Source organism: Rhinolophus ferrumequinum, chromosome 7 (assembly GCF_004115265.2).
Source record: "Rhinolophus ferrumequinum isolate MPI-CBG mRhiFer1 chromosome 7, mRhiFer1_v1.p, whole genome shotgun sequence".
Taxonomy (NCBI): Eukaryota; Metazoa; Chordata; class Mammalia; order Chiroptera; family Rhinolophidae; genus Rhinolophus; species Rhinolophus ferrumequinum.
Window position 1 is genome coordinate 35,622,050 of NC_046290.1, and position 17,398 is coordinate 35,639,447.

At 35.7% G+C, this 17,398-nt stretch overlaps 1 protein-coding gene across 2 annotated transcripts in view; it reads right to left on the bottom strand.

The window, feature by feature from the left end:
- MIER3 (MIER family member 3) overlaps positions 1-17,398 on the bottom strand; it is a 30,235-nt gene that overhangs the window by 2,588 nt on the left and 10,249 nt on the right. For both annotated transcript variants that reach the window (XM_033111183.1, XM_033111184.1), the window contains 7 exons: positions 14,397-14,531; positions 12,654-12,774; positions 11,214-11,299; positions 10,926-10,998; positions 8,734-8,885; positions 6,569-6,650; positions 5,108-5,202 (listed from right to left, as the gene is read on the bottom strand). In XM_033111183.1, the coding sequence (XP_032967074.1) occupies positions 5,108-5,202; positions 6,569-6,650; positions 8,734-8,885; positions 10,926-10,998; positions 11,214-11,299; positions 12,654-12,774; positions 14,397-14,531 (744 nt within the window). The remainder of the gene's footprint in view (positions 1-5,107; positions 5,203-6,568; positions 6,651-8,733; positions 8,886-10,925; positions 10,999-11,213; positions 11,300-12,653; positions 12,775-14,396; positions 14,532-17,398) is intronic.

Sequence of the window (17,398 nt, forward strand, 5' to 3'; positions counted from 1 at the left end):
ATTCTGAACATTTTATCAGTGAAATATCTTTACATTTACACTATTTAATAATTAGGTCTAACTTCAAAAGCCCAAGTTTTTTTATTTAAATCAGAATGTATTAGTTTATAAAATAAATGTAAATCCAGAAATTATGTTACATCTTTACTAAGAATTGTAAAACACTGGCATCCTTTACTTTTCTTTATTGAACTCTGTGATTCTTTCTTACTGCAGCAGGGGTCCTTTGTAACCTTTAGGGGTCCATGAATGGGTCTCACTAAAATCTAGTAATCCCTAAAATTATACGCAAATACACTTTTCTGGGAAGAACAGTGGCTTCATCAGACTATCAATGGATTCCATGATCCAAAAGAGATTAAGAACTCTTGGAAAAGGGATCAGCACTACTGCATCTGGAATTTAAGATGATTTGCTAGCTAAAAGCAGGGTTTTTTCCTCCAACATATATTTGGCTCTTATCGCCAACTGAGTTTCATAAAAACAACAATAACAAAATCTGAGCCTCAACAACTTGGCTCCACATCCAGACTAGTGTTCCTCCAACTATGCACAGCTACAAATATGACGTCAGACATACCGAGAAAATTCTGTATCTCTGTCTAATAAACACTCCACTGCTTCAGTACCCAATAAGGAAGTTTTAGTATCTATCCTGACTAGTGAGCATGTTATGATATAAGATAATAATACAGGGACAAGCTTTTTAAACCAAACAATAAAGGATACCTTTCAATAAACATCACTAACTTTAAGTCTTCACAGAGAATATAGGCTTCTTGGGGACAGAGGCCTTTCCTGTCTTATTCACAGATATATCTCTAGTGCTTAAAACAATGGCTGGTAAATGACAGGACTTAATTATTTATGAAATGAATGGATACATTTCACAAGTCATTGCAAAACTGATGTTTTGGGGGCAACCCAGATGTCTTCAACAATCTTTTATCCACTAAATGAAACACTTCATCTTTGAAAAAAAAAAGTTATTTTCATAAATACAAAAAGCATGAAACTATTCAATATCATAGTAGAAGGTCTAGATAATGCAATATGACAAGAAAAAGAAATAAAAGATATATAGATTGAGAAGGATGAAATAAAATTCTGTTCACAGATGACATGATTATCTATACAGAAAATTCCAAAGAATCACCAAAAAACTTCCTGGAACTAACAAAGGATTATAGCCAAGGTTGCAGGATACAAAATTAATATGCAAAAATCAATTGCTTTCCTATATACCAACAATGAACAATTGATATTTGAAAGTAAAACCACAATACCATCTACATTACCACACTCAAAATTGAAATACTTAGGCATAAATCTTAACAAAATATGTGCAAGATCTATATAAAGGAAACCACAAAATTCTGATTAAAGAAGAGCTAAATAAATGGAAAGGCTTTCTATATTTATGAGTGGGGAGACTCATTATTGTTAGAATGTCAGTTTTCCCAATTTGATCTATAGGTTTAGTACAATCCTGAACAAAATCCCAGCAAGTTATTTAATAAATATTGACAAACTAATTCTAACGTTAATGTGGAAAGGCAAAAAACCCAGGATAGCCAACACAACATTGAAGGAGAAGAACAAAGTTGGAGGACTGGCTTACAGAACAAACAGATTAACGGAACAGAATAAAGAGTCCAGATATAGACCCACACAAATACAGTCAACTAGGGGCGGCCAGATGGCTCAGTTGGTTAGAGCACAAGCTCTGAACAACAGGGTTGCCGGTTCGATTCCCACATGGGCCAGTGAGCTGCGTCCTCCATAACTAGATTGAAGACAACGAGCTGCTGCTGAGATTCCAGAGGGGAGGCCGGATGGCTCAGCTGGTTAGAGTGCGAGCTCTTAACAACAAAGTTGCTGGTTTAATTCTCGCATGGGACAGTGGGCTGTGCCCCCTGCATCTAAAAATTGAAAAAAAATGGCAACTGGACTAGGAGCTGAGCTGCTGGGCTAGATTGAGGGACAACTTGGAGCTGATGGGCCCTGGATAAACACATTGTTCCCCAATATTCACCAATAAAAAAATTTTAAAAATTAACATATATATATATATATATATATATATAGTCAACTAACCTTTGACCAAAAAAAAAATTCAATGAAGAAAGTATAGTCTTTTCCACAAGTGATGCTAGAAAAACTAGACACCCACATGCAAAAGAAAGAAAAGGAAAAACAAGAAAAGAAAATAAAAGAGGAGAGGGAGGGGGAGGGGGAGGGGGAGGGGGAGGGGGAGGGGGAGGGGGAGGGGGAGGGGGAGGGGGAGGGGGAGGGGGAGGGGGAGGGGGAGGGGGAGGGGGAGGGGGAGGGGGAGGGGGAGGGGGAGGGGGAGGGGGAGAGGGAGAGGGAGAGGGAGAGGGAGAGAAATCTAGACACAGACCTCACATTTTTTCACAAAAATTAATTCAAAATGGATTATGGACCTAAATGTAAAAACTATAAAGCTCTCAGAAGAAAAACTACATAGGAGAAAATCTAGATGACCTTGAGGATGATGATGACTTTAGATACAACACTAAAAGCACAATCTATGGAAGAAAAATTGGTAACTTGGACTTCATTAAAATTAAAAACTTCTACTCTGCATACACTGTTAAAAGGATGAAAAGACAAACCACAGACTGAGAGAAAATATTTGCAAAACATATCTGATAAAGGACGATAATCCAAAACATACAAAGAAATCTTAAAACTCAACAATAAGAAAAAAACACCTGACTAAAACAATAGGCTAAAGACCTTAACAGGCACCGGAGAAGGCATACAGAAGGCAAACGAGCATATGAAAAGATGCTCCACATTATATATCATCAGGGAAATGCAAACTAAAACATCTAGTTATCATGACACACCTATTAGAATGGCCAAAATCTAAAATACTGACAACACCAAATGCTGGCAAGGATGTGGCAACAGGAACTCTCATTCAGTGCTGGAGGGAATGTGAAATGATACAGCCACTTTGGAAGACAGTTTATTTCTTACAAAACCAAACATACTCTTAGCATATAATACAGCAATCCACACCCATTGGTATTTATCCAAAGAAGTGGAAACTTACATCCACAAAAAAGCCTCCACACAGATGTTTACAGCAGCTTTATTCACAATTGCCAAAACCTGAAAGTAACCAAGGTGTCCTCCAATAGGTGAATGGATAAACAAACTGGTACATCCACAGAATGGAATAAAAAAAAATGTGATAAAAGAAATGAGCTATTAAGCCAGGAAAAGACATGGAGAAACCTTAATGCATAATTGCTAAGTCAACGAAGTCAATCCGAAAAGACTAGACACTATATGATTCCAACTACACGACATTCTGAAATGGCAAAAATATAGAGACAGTAAAAACCCTGAGGTTAAGGTGGGGTAGAGGGAGGGAGGAAGGAATAGGTTGGAATAGGGGGTTAGAGCACAAGCATTTTTAGGTCTGTGTAACTATTCTGTATGATACTATAATGGTGGATACATATCTTTATATGTTTGTCAAAACCAACACAAAGAATGAACAGTAATATAAACTACAGACTTCAGTTAATAACAATTAATTAATGTATTCATATTGGTTCACTAACAAATGTATCACACTAGTGTAAGATATTAATACTAGTGGAAGCTGTGTATGTGCAGGGAGAAGGGGTGTAAGGGAACTCTGCATACTTTCTGATCAATTTTTCTGTAAAGCAAACACTCCTCTAAAAAATGAAGTCTATTAACTAAAAAGAGAAAGGCATAAAATATTGACCTACCCACCTAAATACTTCAGAATCCTATGTTCCTTTAGGATAAAGAAAGATAATAAACTAAGCAAACTTAAATGAAAATCATTCCAAACTATTAGAATATACACACACACAGACACACATTTTTATTTTTCAGAGCAGTTCTAGGTTCACAGCAGACTTGAGCAGAAAATACAGGGGTTCCCATATACTTGTTGCTTCCACACATGCACAGGCTCCCCCACCATCAATATTCCCACCAAAATGGTACATTTGTTACAATCAATGAACCCAGAGACTCATTTTTTATCACCCGAAGTCCATCCTTTACATTAGGATTCACTCCTGGTATTGTATATTCTATGGGTTTTGACAAATAATGACATGTATCCACCATTACAGTATCATATATAATGATTTCACAGCCCGAAAAATCCTCCGTGCTCTGCCTATTCATTCCTCCCTCCTCACTAACCCCGGGAACACTGATCTTTCTTCTACTGCCTCTAGTTTTGCCTTTTCCAGACTCATACAGTAGTTGGAATTATACAGTATGCAGCCTTTTCAAACTGGCTTCTTTAGCTTAGAAATATGCATTTAAGGTTCCTGCATGCCTTTTTGTAGCTGGATAGCTCATTTCTTTTAAGAGCTGAATAATCCTACATTATATGGATGTTCCACAGTTTATCCATTCACTTCAAAGGACATGTTAATCACCTGCAAATTTTAGCAATTATGATTAAAGCTGCTATACACATTTGTGTGAAGTTTTTGTATGGACATAACTTTTCAACTCCTTTGGGTAATTACCAATGAGTACTACTGCTAGGTTGTATGGTTAAGAGTATGGTTAGTGTTGTAAGAAACTGCCAAACTCTCTCAAAGTGTCTGTACCATTTCGCATTCCCACCAGCAATGAATGAGACTTCCTGCTGTTCCACAACCTCACCAGTGTTTGATGTTAGAATATCTTTAATTGCTTTTAGTAACCAATGTTTCTTCAGCAACTGCAGTTCTTGCTGCTGAAGAGAAACATTTTTGAGGCCACAAACCTCTGAGTAGTTTAGAAAGAAATCAAAGTCAAGGAAAATGGTAGAAGAGTAAGACTTCCTGAAAAATACAATAAATGCATTTTCTTTAAGTAGATTATGACAATTGTATATGTGAAAAGATATGTGAGTGTATTACCAGCCATCCCACGAGCAGGCTGTGGCATCTATGAGAGCAATAGTAGAAATGTTAGTGGCAGGGAAGCATTAACAAATGGCTTCCTTTTTTTCTACCCAAGTGACTGGAAAATTAGTTGCTTACATTCACTGCAATTACTAAGCAATTTCTCTGTATTAATTTGCCTAACTTACCTTATTCTTCTGTATAAGATGAAAATCTTTTCCAAAAAGCATGAGTGCATGTTCAAAGCTCCGGCATTCTTCTTCCGTCCACGCCGTCATTCCCTCTAAGGAAATTTTAAAACAAAACTCATTGGCCTCAAAACCCTTTTATATGAATCACTGATTTACTGTCAGTGCGTTTTCCCCATAAAATGCCATAAACACACTCTCTCTCTAGACGCGCGTGCGCGCACACACACATTCTATATGTTGGAGATTTCAGTTAGGATTATAGAAAGTATGCATGCTATAAATCTTTTGAAAGTCTATAATACCAAAATATAAACACTGATTATTTTCTCTGCATATGGTGGAATAATTTAATGTTTTTCTATAGTTTATGCTGATTATTTTTCTGTGTTTTTTTTTTAAAACAATGGGAATATTTTTCTTTTAATTAGAAAAAAGGGTTATTTCCTTTATGGGAAAAAAAGCCTTATTTTGGTCTCACATCAAAACCATAAGTTCTTCAATTAAAGGCCATAAATAATCAATATATATTTATTTAAAGTCAGTTTTCAGTGCTAGACTCTGGAAATATAAAGGAAATAAGAAACAGTGCATGCTCTCAAGAGACTTAAATCCTATTCAACTTCCCAACAAATGCTAATGTTGGTATACTAAAATAAAATCTACTTGGGCCAGGGGAGACTTGAAGTGCCTCATTCAATGACACTGGGGACCAAGACCCCAAAGCCATTAGTAGTCTCCCATAAAGGTGAAAAATAGTTTGAACTAAGAAAGAAACCAGTAATTTAATTTTTATTTTAAGTTATGAGAGCTTAAAATAATTTCAAAGAAGCGTTTAAAAGGAAACATTTCAATAGACTATCTCGACCTATAAGTTTAAATGTACTGTTTTCAGCTTTTTATTTTTCCAAGTCGTTCATATACTAAGTAATAGTTCACTATACATAAACTTAATGGGGCATGCAATCCATTTATGTAATGATAAAAATACTGAAATTAAAGTTAACCATTTTCCTTGAAACACATAAGACAAAACCTGAACACTATAAAAATGTTACATAATTACTCAAAATATACTTCTTGCAAAAAATTCAATGGACTATATTATATATATTTCTTTACATATTTAATCTACTTTCATTTCCAGTCTGATTTAAAAAAAAGTTTTTTCAATGAAATCATAAAATCATTCTTCTTAATTACTCTGAATATACTGTTATCTCTGGGGTCTGCTTTGTTCTGTAACTATTTCTTCAAGAAAGTGGAAGTGACAAGGAGGGTAACTAATTTTATTTGATCACTCTGGTACATCTAAAAATAGAGGGCAAGAAAAAGGAAACATTTATTTGCTATGAAGATGAACAAAGATCTTACAAAAGTGTTACAAGGGCTGCTCTGCTTAATTTGACCCTCAAATGACCACGTCTGTCATGTTCCTCTCTTAATCCCGGGTGTTCCTACCTGGAGATGCCTTTCCATTGCAGCAGTACCTTTCAATCGCTTCCTTTATATTATGGTTACACTTGAGAAGTTCATATAATGCCTAGTAGAGAGAGGAAAAAAACTATTCAATAAAAATAACCCGAAGTTCATACTTAACAGCATCATTGAAAAAAAAGTGTATTTTAAAAGTCCTGACAAATATTGACTGATATGTTCTCGAATTTCAGGACATTTAAGGGTGTGTTGACTCAGACATTTAGTCTACATAACTATCCTGGCAGATTGACTCTGGTATCCCGAGTTCACTGTTCATTCTCACTCTACCTCTCAGAAGTTATCTAGCAGTATCATCCTTAACTTTTTTTTTTTTTTGCTAGGCCTCTGAGCTGTGGTAATTCCCCTATTTTGCATTATTTTTCCTAGCTGGGAAAAATTAAAACCATAGTCTTATCTCTTTATCACCTACTTCCTGCTTTTGAGTTTTAATGAACAGGAATAGCAGCAGACCTGGAATAGAAATATGTGTACCTGAGTGACTAGGTTTATAATGGTCTGTTATTTCCATTTGCTATGAAGGGTGTCATTTTTCAAAAACAGAATTTCTTCCTATTAAATGTTTGAAATTATGAATATACTAAATAGAAGCAGACAGAACTCAACTAAAAGTTAAATAATAATCCACCTTCTCAAGTAAGTTTCAAGAAAGGCAAGGATAGCTCAATCTCAGTAAACCTATTACTACATCAGTAGTTTAATAATCAATCATTAAAAACAATCTCAACAGCAGCTGAAAAAGCATCTGATAAATTAGTATTCATTTCAAATTTTAAAAAGACAAAAACTAATAGTTATAAGCAGACAGTTACTACAGTTACTACCTTACGATAATCAAGATAGCCTATATCAAACAAAGGGCTGGTATTATTCTTAATGTAAAAGCCGCAAATGTATTACCTTCCTTCAAAAGCAGGCCTCATATCACTATTACTACCAAACGTATCTGAGAGTTATGGTTAATGCAGTTAGAAATAGAACAGAAATAAGAGATATAACAATGGTAAGGAGGAACAAAAAAGTATAATTCAATAATGACTTTAAGACTAGAAAACCTAAGAAACAACTGAAAATCATGTTAGTTTCAAAAGCTCGAGAAAAAAATTTTTAAATGATATTTCTCTACAACAATATACAATTATAAATATAACAGAGATCCCATTTACAATAGCATTAAATATACATACACATATTTAAAAGATACTGAGAAATTAATTAGATGAATGTGATTTTCAACAAAAACATTTGAGTGATTAAAAAAAAAGTCAAATGAATGGAGTCAGAACACGTTCTTAAAGTATAAGGTTTAATGTTTTAAAGTTACTAATGTTTTAAAGGTACTAATTCTTCCAACATTAATTTACAGTTTTAATGGAATATCAGTACAGAAACCCAATGGGATTTCTTTTTGACAGCTGACAAAACTACATACTTTGAAGTTCAGCTAGTACGACTTCTCTGTGTTACTTGGGAATTCAACTTTAAGTCCACCTATCTTGGGTACTCACTAGGCTGGCAACAGAGTGAAAAGGTGTGTGAGAGGCAAGATGATATCAGAGGGCCAAAGGGGACTTCAAAAGGCCTTTAGTGGGCAACATCTCACCTCCGCCCCACACAATCAGGAGTGTTCTGCAGCTACAGATACACAGAGCTTAAACAAGTGCTCCTAAGTCAAATTTATACAATCTTAATAAACATACCTTTAACCACTTCCTGAATGAAGTTCAAGAATAATCCAAAAATACCTTTATTATAAAATCTAAAAGTCCAAGCATAGAGAATGTTTACCTAAATGATATCACAACTATCAGATGGAATACGCAGTCATCAACAATGAGGTATAAAGAATTCTCAGTGGCAAAGGAAAATAAGATTAAGTGATTAACAGAATATAAAGTTGTATCTAAAGTAAGGTATATGTATCTGTACAGAAAAAAAGGCCAGGAGATATGAAATATTATAGTGATTATCACTATGTCAAGATTTTTTTAAACCAGTATTTTCCAAGTTTTAAACAACTATCAGAAAAAGATATCCAGTTGACATGGAAGAAATATTTGGATCAAATATAAGAAAACCGGTAAGATACTACCAGTTAACTGCTATTAACAACAGAAGTTGAAGTATACCTGCTCATTATCCCTTGTGTGTGTTCCTGAAGAAATCCTGTCCATTATTTTTTCATTTCCAGTTCTTAATGAGGTCTCAACAAGGTACTCCTTAACTTTGCTCTCCAAAACCACACCAGGACGCCAAAGTAACTGATCTTCATTTTCATATACTGATAAAGAAATCCCATTAACAAGTTAAAAATAGTGAACACACTCAAAGATATATATACAAACTGTAGTTCCTCTTCCTTGATAGGCTATTACTGGAACAAGTAACTAACTTTAAGGACACCGGTAATTTCATTATCTGGCAGTTTGAGCTTTTCATTAATAAAGGTTAAAAATGTCTTTTTTAACCTTTATTAAGGGCCAAGTGTTCAGTGGCTAAAGCAAGTGGCTTGTTTGGTGGTTGGATTTCAGGATTTACTAACTAATCAGAAGGCTTTTTATGCCTAGTAAAGTCTAATATAAAACTCCATAGTGGTGTCTTATAGTCTCGTAATGAGGAGGTAAAAATAACCTGTGTAAATTATTTAATAACCTCAATGGAATTTTCTATTGAACTCTCAAAATGGCTCTATGAAATGTCTAGAAGTTAAAAATTGACAAACAAAAATAAAACCCAAAATATCTGCCAATAATAAAATATCTAAGTATATTATTCCTTTACTGATTTCCTCCCAAAAGGTGAATTTTTTATTTACAGGAGGCAGCAGATTAATCAAAAATGAAAAAATAACAATAAACAGTAAGAGGAATAAACTTTCTACAATCTCTGCAATACAAAGAAGCTGATATACTAATAAGCAAAATATCACTAAAACAGGTCCGTTTTATTAATGCACACATTGCTGCTGTAGTCAAAGCTTCTACCTCACACAATAAATACAGGTGGCCCAAGTTTTTTTTCTCAGTGCTTCAAGTGCAATCCATTCTTCAAGTGCATAATAAGTACTAAGGATAGTTAACAAAACTAATCTATTGCAAGCTCACTATGTACCAGGGATCATGATAAGTACTTTATATTCACAACTGTATAGGCCTGGTCACCATTATCATTCTCGGTGACCAGGAAAGTTAAAAATAAAGTGTGCCTGTGAAGCAGTAAGACTGACTTTTGCACTAAGTTTTTCGAACCAGTTTCTTTACAATTTGGACAAAACTGAAATAGGTAAAATAGCTTGGGTTTATTCCCTCAAAAGGTAGAGAAGGAAACCTTCCATCTTGAATGTGTGCATAAAACTGAGAGAATATTACCTTCATTCTGTTTACTCTAAGAACTGACAGGTACTGAGCATGTAATTGGCTCCAAGGGTGTGTGTGGCATTTGGGCGGCAGTGGTGGAGAGGCTGGGACATCTGAATAAGATCAGCTACTGTTTGCTTTCCCAGGACAACTGCTTTCCATCACTTTGAAAGCGGTTTAGCGAAACAGTATTGCTAGCCAAGGCTAATGACCCCCAAGGTAGCCAGTCCCCCCTTCCTTTAAATAGGAGGTGACCTGACATAGAGGAAAGGACGAAAGAACTCTGGAAATTTTGTGTTGCTATGCTGTTTTGCCCTCATGACTTCACAGGGACCAATCAACTCATTAGAAAAAAGCCAACTGCACGTGGCCAGATCTACTTGGTTTCCAAGTTCAACTAGGAAGGTATAACTGCATTTTTATTTCCCACCATTTCTCTGCATATTTTCAGAACAAACTATAGTTGGAATCTACCAAAAATGTGAGGAAAAACTAATTACACTTAAGTAGGGGTGTACAACAAAAGAAGCAGAATCCTTATGTTCCACCAACTTCTTCTCTTTCAGGAAAGGGACAGAATTTCTTCTGGTCTCTTTTTCACTCAAGAGTTTTCTTTTCAAGAGGTTTATATCTCTAACATTCTCATTATCTCAGGTGGTAAAATTCTACCCAATTCTATTGGAGCAGGTTGTACGCCAAGCAGTTAGTTGCACCATAAGAGGCACTCTACTATTTCAACAGGTGCTGAGTACACTGGCCAAGAAATACTGTACCAGGAGAGAGGTGATTCTCTGAGTCTCATGGTTAGTTTTGATATATTATTCCTAAGTCAGGCCTAAATTTTCCCTGACTCTACATCAATCTTTATACTACCAAGGTTGGTTTATAACCAGATGTTTAAATAAATGTATTAAGGGATAACTTCCCTATCAGATATTATCAAAATCAAAAGCCTTCTTCCTTACCTTTCTCATTGCCATCATACTCTCCAAGATAAGGGGGAATCTCTGCCTGATATTGTAAACCGATCATTATTTCCTACAGGAAAATTTAGAAGTAAAAATAACTTATTATAAAAATAAATACTGGAAAAAGATTTACAACTCATTAATCAGTTACTATAGGTCAAAAGAAACTTCATCTTACAACAATAAAATTTCTCAAATTATTTCAAAAATGTTTTAAAAAGCTACTTTAATACTTTAGTCCAAATGGTCTATCAAGTTATGATGATAGTTGGTAACTCAATTTACCTTCCTCAAATCTTCAGGTGAGTTACCACTGTCTGTTTCAACATCTTCAACTTCTGATTCCTTATCACCATCACACGTAGTATTTGCTTAAAAGAAGAAAACGAAATTTTAAAAAAGATTTATATTGCCTTTTTTTGCAGCACCTGAAAAAATGCCTCGCATGTGATATTTATAAAAATTTGTTGAATAAATGAGATCAGCACAAATATACTAAACAGTCTTGTAACAGTCTTACATTTTAACACTGGTCAAAACAAGACACTGAAAAGACTAAGAAAGCTTATAGTATCCTTATAATTATCTGGTGTTCAGAAAGTAGTTTGGGAATGTAAAAGGCAAACCACTATGGTCACCTTAAAAAAAAATTAAAGTGCTGGAGTTCTGATTATACTAATGTAGACTTGGGACACACATAAAGAGCTGCACATTAAGGCCACCAAAGTTATAGTTTTGTGCATGCATGCGTGTGTGTGTATTTGAATTTGTTAACTGAACAGTTCTTCTACCATATAAATACATGAGAAATAATCAAGATGGTATATGAGAAATTATTTCAGTTCAAAGATCTTTTAAATTACTCATAAACATTAAGGGATAATACCAAGAACTAAAGGAAAAGGATTAAATACATCACTAAAAATAAAAAATACTTTTTGATCAACTGATAGCTGTCAAAACCAGGAGAGTAACGCCTTTTAACAGAAGTCCAAAAACTATCTATGTAATTTCATGATTAAACTAAGACTGATTACCATAGCAACAGATGAGTCTTGGGGAAAAGAACAGCCTTGTAAAACTAAGCAAATGTTTTAGTTTGAATGTTAGTTGACCTCTATCCCAATAAAAAAGGTTATAATCTTACTCAGATTCTAATAGAATTTTATTTCAATCAAGTAAAAAACTGGCCGGCCGGTGGCTCAGGCTGTTAGAGCTCCGTGCTCCTAACTCCGAAGGCTGCCGGTTCGATTCCCACATGGGCCAGGGGGCTCTCAACCACAAGGTTGCCAGTTCAATCCCTCGAGTCCCGCAATGGATGGTTGGCTCCGCCCCCTGTAACTAAGATTGAACACGGCACCTTGAGCTGAGCTGCCTCCCAGATGGCTCAGTTGGTTGGAGCGAATCCTCTCAACCACAAGTTTGCCAGTTGGACTCCCACAAGGGATGGTGGGCTGCGCCCCCTGCAACTAGCAACGGCAAGTGGACCTGGAGCTGAGCTGCGCCCTCCACAACTAAGACTGAAAGGACAACAACTTGACTTGGAAAAAAGTCCTGGAAGTACACACTGTTCCCCAATAAAGTCCTGTTCCCCTTCCCCAATAAAATCTTTAAAAAAAAATAAAATAAAACTTAGAATATTTTGACAAACTACGAAATGTAATAAAATGTACCCAAGCTAGAATATCAATACTACTATTAATCAGTAATGACTGGGTTTCTTACATCGTAAAGGCCTAGGGAAGAAATCAGAAGTTTCATGGGAAGTCACTGACGGTGTCAGATCATCTGCAGAAGACTGAGTTTCCTCATCATCACCTGACAATAGGTCTTTTGCTATTTCCTCCTGTAAGAATAGGAATGCAGTGCTGGCGTTAGCACTGATTACATCTCATCAATTTTTAAAAATGTCTTTTTATAACATTATTCATAAACATATTATGATGTTATGATATAATTAACTAGTTGAAGGTCCCATAGTTTTGAGAAAATTTAAAATTCTATAATTTACTTCATGTAACTATTTAATAACATTTAAGATTTAATTATATGTAATATTTAATAACTATATTAGTATACACTTATAACAAACAATTTTCCCATATTGTTTATATCCATAAAAAATAATTTATGGATATGCAGAGAACTTATTGGAAGCTGCAGGCTAATTTTTAGTGAATTTACAACAAAAGTAATCTTACTTCTAAGTGATTAACAATTCAACTCACTCTCTATCAACATAAATAAAAAGAGTCAGCCCTCAGTATCCGAGTACCGCATTCACAGATTCAACCAACCACGGATCAAAAATATTTGAAAAAAATGTTACATTGTTGTTAATTGTCTGTGCAGTTAGGGCTACAATGGTTGCATCTGTACTAAACATGTATAGACTTTTTTTCTTGTCACATTCCTTAAACAATACAGTATTACAACTATTTACATTGCATTTATGTTGTATTAGGTATTATAAGTAATCTAGAGATGATTTACAGTATACAAGAGGATGTTCACAGGCTATATGCAAATACTACACCATTTTATAAAAGGAACTTGAGCATCCTTGGATTTTGGTATCCAAGGGGTCCTAAAACCAATCCCTCCCTCCACGGGTACTGAGGGATGACTGTAAAACAAAACCAGAAAGTCTCCAAACTCCACACTTCCAATAATTTGAAAAGTCCAACTAATGAATAGCTCTGACTAGTGATGTAAGTTCAAAAGAAACAGGTCTGAATTAATTTTTATGTCTAAGTGTACATTCATCCTTGTGCCTCATACATAATAGGCACTCAATATTTGCTGAGGGACTATGGTCATTAAGGTTCGTGTTACATTAATATCACATTTGACTGAAGAGTGGGAACATAACTCATAGGAAGAGGTTCCAAGAAGTGGATTCCTCTCCCTGCCTGAGATCGGAAAGGCGAGGAAAGCTTTCCAGGGATCTGTTAGCAGAGACAGTGACTGTGTGAATTTTCCTCAGCAAGGACTAGGCCTTCCCCACAACCAGCCTATGTTGGAGATGTACCACCGAGGCCTCGGCTGCTGCAGCCGCTGTCACTCGCAGAGCCCAACTAAACAAGAGATTCTCTCCAACCATGCCATGCCTAAGCCAGATCGGTTTGAAGTCTTGGAGAGGATTTATTAATCAATGTATTCAAGGGTTCACAGGATCAAAAGTTAGGGCAAAATCTAAGTTTAGATATAATGTGTTTGCATAGGAAAGAAGGAAAAATTATGGAAGAATACTCAAGCATGCAATGTATTATGAAGCAACAAAGTACTACTTCTAAAGTAGTGCGATCAAAGCCATACAATATTTAAAACAGTCACCAAAATGATAAGAGCAATGGGTCAATAAGAAGTTTACATTTCAGAATTATGAAATCCTTTAAATTAAGGAAACTAATAAAAATAATTAGTGGTGATAGGTCTGGAATTTTTCTTTTAAATGATTGTACTTACTTTGTCTAGTGTCATATCTGGTAGTTCATCTGCAAGTTCACTTGGGGAACTATTTGCACTAGAATTTGCAACTGCTGGAACTGTAGGTTCGTAGCCATAGAATGCCAGTAAATCTTCTAAAGGCATGTTTCCTTCCTATTCAAGCCAAGACACAAACATGAGCTCAGAAGATGTCACAAAACATCAGATAAACTATCATGCCCTTAATGTTCACAAAGCACATTATCAAAACAGAAGTATCAAATCAAAGCCAAGTTTTAGTTTTTCCTTTTGTTCCATTGCCGGAAAACAGTCTCAAAAACACCTAATATATTAACGAAAGCCTAACAATTAACATCTTAATTTTTATTTTCTAGCACTTCACTTTTTAAAAAATTCCTCAAATATCTGCTTTAGTGCAGATTTTTTTTTTTTACCTTTCACATATAAAGCTTTGCCTTGAAAACATTTCCAATTAATCAATCGATAACTTCAAGTAATTTTCAGCATGTTTCCTTGCAATTAACAGTTTACCACTTGGTTTAATCTTCACGTTAATTAGAAGATACCTGATGGGAAACCTTTGCTGAACATTAAAAATCAACAATATTTATATATTAATGTTCAAAACATAACTATCCTTTTATATTTCTACTAGTATATCTACCTTCCATACCAATTATTTTAGATTTTTTTCCGAAACTGTCTATTGGAGTTTGTATTATTACCACCATCTTACCAATGAGAAAACTGAGGCTTAGCTCTGGGTTCAAATTCCAGGACCCCCAGTTCCCTTACTGGCTGCACTGCTTTTATAAAATGACATACTCTGGTTGCACTGCTATCTGTATTATGAAGATCTATGCCATGCCACATAGTGACACCGAGTCACTGTTTTTCCCCCTACTAATCCATCTGAAAATAAGTGCTATACAGTCAAGCCTTGAACAACATGGGTTTGGATGTCATGGGTCCACTGAACCGTGGGTTTTTTTCCAAAAATATATTGGAAAGTGTTTTGGAGGTTTGTGACAATTTGAAAACACTTGCAGACAATTTGAAAAACCTTATGATTTTTTTAATAACATTTTCTTTTCCCTAGCTTACTTTAAGAATACAGTCTATAATACATATAATATATAAAATATGTGTTAATCTACTATTTATATTAATAGTAAGGCTTTTGGTCAACAGCAGGCGATTAGTAGTTAAGTTTTTAGGGAGCCAAAAATTGTATGTGGACTTTCAACTGTGCAAGGGGGATTAGCAATTCTAACCCCCACATTATTCAAGGGTCAACTGTATTTTCTTTTTAAAAATATTTTAATTCAACTGCTGAAGTATATAGGACTATTTAAAATTATTCAAATAAGTAACTTCAAAACAATATATCCATGGTTAAGTTAATTTGTTAAATATTTTTAAGATACTTATGCCCATCTATTAAGAGATTCCTTTTTAAAGCTTGCTTATTGGTTTAGTGTTCCCCTTAAGACAAATACCTAAGTCATGAAGCAAACAGCGTGACGATGCTAAAGCACAGTGTGCAAAACATGCCCACAGATGATCATTAAGTGCTGAGAGGAGCCAGTGATGAATGACTCCTAGGGAGCCAGCTGACTGCCCCCCAGGGCCCACAGAGGATGCAGGATCTGAGGGGTCCCCAAGAAATCTGGCCTTCCCCTTTGCAGGTATGTAACTTACTTTTTTCACTATGCCCGATTTAAAGCACATTCATGCTAAACAAACTTAGAATAAGATACACAACTGAATGTGTTCATTTGTCAATTTGCAGTAGGAGACCTGTGCCTTTCCAATGACCATCCCAATCATATCATTCATGAAATCCTTTTAGCTTGGGACTAAAATCAGTAAAACGCTGCTTTGGTAGCAGTGAGTCAATGCAAATTGAGTTGGATGGTCAGGATGGACAGAAGTTCACCTAACGCCATGGGTAAACCTTATGAATTACTCTTCTCCCAAATCAAAGAACTCCTCAAAGATGCCCTGAACTAGACTTAGAGTCTCTCTAGTCCTGCTCCTTGCAGAATCCATGCAACCCCTCCCCTTTGGCTCCTAATGGTTATAATATAAGAGGAAACTGGGTTGCAGCCTTTGCCAACCACCTGCCAATAGTATTTCTCCAAAACCTCAGAGTTTCAGATTCCCTCCATCAGCTGCAGAGATGACAATTTGTACTCATCGTACACTGACAGTCCACCTTCCCCTTAATACAGTATTTACTGGGTCCTAGGTACTGTGAGGAGGGCTACCAGCTAAGGATACAGAAATGACATTTATAGAAAAATTCCTGCTTTCAAGAAGTTCAGTCTTAGTAGAAGAAACCGGTAAGTTTACAATTATACTACAATGTCATGGCTACAATAATCAGTTCTGGAAATGGTGCTATAAACTGGTGGGTACAAAGAAGGGAAGACCTACACTCCAGGAATAATGGTATAGGGTAGTGAGGTACCACACAGAGGGCGAATACTGAGCTAAGACTTGAAATATGAAGAGGCATTTGTAGACGTATACTAGGTTGTATACTAGGGACTTGTGGTCTGTCGCCAGAAACACTGAGCTCTGACTGTGCCAGGCCACTGCTCCAGGCGCTGGTATAAAACACAGGTCTTGCCTTTCTACAACTTACAGTCTAAGGGCGATACTGATAATACACAAATACAGAACTACTAATTCTGAAGAATAAAAAGGAAATAAGTGGGGTCCTGAAGAAGTTTGGGGAGGTGGAGAGATCAGAGGAAGCAGGGAGATCATACAGGATGCTCACGCTGGGTCAGGGTATTGATACAGACCTGGAGAGAAGTGAACAGATGAGACATATTTTGAGGTGCAATCAAATGAGTTACTGGATGTGGGAGTGAAAGGGAGAAGGAAAGATACCCCCAGACTTCTATTGGAGCAATTGCTTAGATGGTGGTCACTTGTACTGACATAGACGAAAACTAAAGAAAGAAAAGACCTTTGCAGGGAAAAATTAAGAGTTCTACATAGGGTACAAG